The sequence below is a fragment of the Nematolebias whitei genome, chromosome 8, assembly GCF_014905685.2.
Source record: "Nematolebias whitei isolate Nwh7 chromosome 8, NemWhi1, whole genome shotgun sequence".
NCBI lineage: Eukaryota > Metazoa > Chordata > Actinopteri > Cyprinodontiformes > Rivulidae > Nematolebias > Nematolebias whitei.
In genome coordinates, this window is record NC_056505.1 from 21893941 (window position 1) to 21896703 (window position 2763).

Here is a 2763-nt window from a genome sequence, read left to right on the forward strand (position 1 = left end):
TATATATATATATATATATATATATATATATAAAGGCTTTATCAACCGTTCCCACACTCAATGTTCTAAACTCTCTAAATGCTCTAAAAGAGCACCGTGAAAGAGCGCAGACAGACTGATGCTACGGGTACTGAGCCAATCAGCCGGGGTGGGCTGGACATCGGGAGCACCAGGACATTTCCCGGTGGCCTGGCCCACCTTGGGCTGGACCAAAGGCTCGGTTTGGGTCGCGCTTTATTATTTTAAATAATAATTTTAAAGGCTCAATGTGATTTATCTGTCTAAATAAAGGCTGAATGAATTAAAAAAAAGCATACCGCTATATCCGCCTCACTGAAGCTCCCTGAGCAGTAGCAACGGGGAAAGACAGACCCCCACCACCGCCCCCTCCTTTTTCTTTCTGAGGCTGTTTGTCACAGCAGAGAGACAGCCTCAGAAAAAGAAAGGAGGGGGCGGCGGTGGGGGTCTGTCTTTCCCCGTTGCTACTGCTCAGGGAGCTTCAGTGAGGCGATACCTGAGTTGTTTATTTTAAATAATCAAACGCGACCTGAACTGAGCCTTTTGTCCAGCCCCTCGACGATCACTGAGTGGGCCAGGCCACCGGGATATGTTCCGGTGCTCTCAGTGGCCAGTCCACCCCTCAACACAATGTGCTGGTTGATTGGTTTCCATCAATCAGCCATTCGAGTGTTGTGTACAATTTTACATTGAAAATCCATGAAACAGTGAGTCCGCTAATGTCAAACCGCGAAGTAGCGAGGGACTACTATCAGAACTACTATTACTACTAGGGACTACTATTGTCAGAACATCACATATAGTACAATGTATTATCGTATCAACTTCAACTTCAACATCAACTTTAAATCTGGTGGACAGGGTAAAGCATAGCATGGACAGTGTTTGACCTCCTTGTGGATCCTCCATGCAGTAGACCTGAAAGCAGTCTATGATGTCTCCTGGGTTGACTTTCCAGTAGACCGTGACGCTGGTGCTGGTGGCAGAGCCCGGTTCCTGGGGTTGCAGCGTGGGCCTCTGAGGCACTAAAGCACACAAACAAGATTTGAAACCGTGTCACATTAACGTGAGACGTTCGGAGGATTAATCTGCACAGGAAGTTCAAAGAGGAGCTACCTGGGATTCCTTTGCGCTGTGCGAGGTTGGAGCTGGAGGCGTTGGTCTTGGTGTAGTCCTCAAACACCAGCAGTCCCTTGGGACCCAGCTCCAGTGACGAGGCTGAGTCCAGAGCTGCTTGCAGTCTGACCATACAAACACACATTCAGCAGTCGGTGATCAATCTACACAGTTCAATACCAATTAGACTAGTGTTTATTTTAGCTCGTTGGGTCAATCAGCATGCTGTTTGGATTTAAACAGAGTCTGCAGACCTTGCACAAATATCTTCAGGTGACTAGACGGAGAACAGAAGAAAAAGGTTTTTGTTAAATATTTGACCAAACCTTTACTCTCAATGATCAATCAGTCTTCAGGACTCACCCTCGCATCAGTCTCAGCCTCTCTGCTCGTGGTCTCCAGGGTGGACTTGGCTGAGTCTATGTTCTCCTGGAAGGAAACAATCTTGTCGTAGAGTTGCTCCAGCTTGGCTTTCTTCTCCTCCTCCATGGTGACAGACATTTGGTTGTACTGCTCCATCACCAGAGCCATCATCTCCTCATTCTGCACCCGCATGGCTGCCTCTCGATCCACAAACTGCTCCTGAGGAAGAGGAGATGTTATGCAATATCCACACTTTGTCCAACGTGTCCACAACGGTGACTACAAATCATGGTACCTCTACAGAATTGTAGGCCAGCTCCAGCTCAGACACCAAGTCCTCGTTGTTCTCCGATCTCTCCTGAAGCTCTGAGATCCAAACACTCAGCGTCTCCTGTGTGACAAATATTACTTTAATATTCTCTTTGAGCTACAATTAATCCAAAAATTGTAAAACCGTTTTGTACAAGTGACGTTTAGGTGTCTGAAGATTTAAACAAGGAAGAATAAATTTATAAACTGTGGATTTTAATCCTGTTCCACACCCCAACACTTTCCATAATATTAGTTGTTATTGGTAATATAGGTGAGAGCAAAGCAAAAACATTTTTTAATATTAGTCTAAAACTCTGGCATGAAAGGTGGCAGGCGATAAACATTCGATCAAAGAATGCTATGACTTTCATTTCCTATGAGCTGTAAGCAAAAATGCTCCTTGCTGAAGATTTGAGGCTAAGCTTTATGGAGGACGATTTATGAAGACGAGAAGCAGGACTCCTCTGTCACCACTTGAAAACCATCAGTGTCCCACAAGCTGATCGCCTCCGGACTGCCTCGCCCTTGAGAATAGAGGCGAGTTCACAGGTTAGAGACATACCCTGTGAAGAGAAGTGGTCGCTCAGAACTGGGCTGGACACAGAGTACAGAGTTGTTCTGGTGAACTCGTCAGGATCAGTTTTCTATGTGGAGCAGCATGTCAGAATATCACATAAAGACAGGATCAGGCAAAACACGGGGCCTGGCTCAAGATTGTCCAGAGTTTACATTTGATTTTCCACATTTAAGTTTTCCTCTAATTTAAATGAGATTATTGCCAGACTTTTTGTTCATGTTACATCCTTGCATGCTGAAGAGAAACGAATGAAACATGCAGAACAAAGAGTTCCTGCTTCTTCTACTTCAATTACCAAAACAACTGTGTGACTAAACTTACAAGTTGAAAACTGCAGGTAAACAACAAAAATAATTTGGTCAGATTGTTAGACGTTT

The 2763-nt window shown here is 44.8% G+C and overlaps 1 protein-coding gene across 1 annotated transcript in view; it reads right to left on the reverse strand.

Annotated features, from left to right (window-relative positions):
* The window catches only part of cmya5 (cardiomyopathy associated 5), a 14092-nt gene that overhangs the window by 4357 nt on the left and 6972 nt on the right, over positions 1-2763 (reverse strand). Inside the window, exons 4-8 of the mRNA XM_037680106.1 lie at positions 1793-1888; positions 1498-1716; positions 1389-1411; positions 1135-1259; positions 909-1043 (exon numbers count right to left, since the gene is read on the reverse strand). Coding sequence (XP_037536034.1) covers positions 909-1043; positions 1135-1259; positions 1389-1411; positions 1498-1716; positions 1793-1888 — 598 coding nt within the window. The remainder of the gene's footprint in view (positions 1-908; positions 1044-1134; positions 1260-1388; positions 1412-1497; positions 1717-1792; positions 1889-2763) is intronic.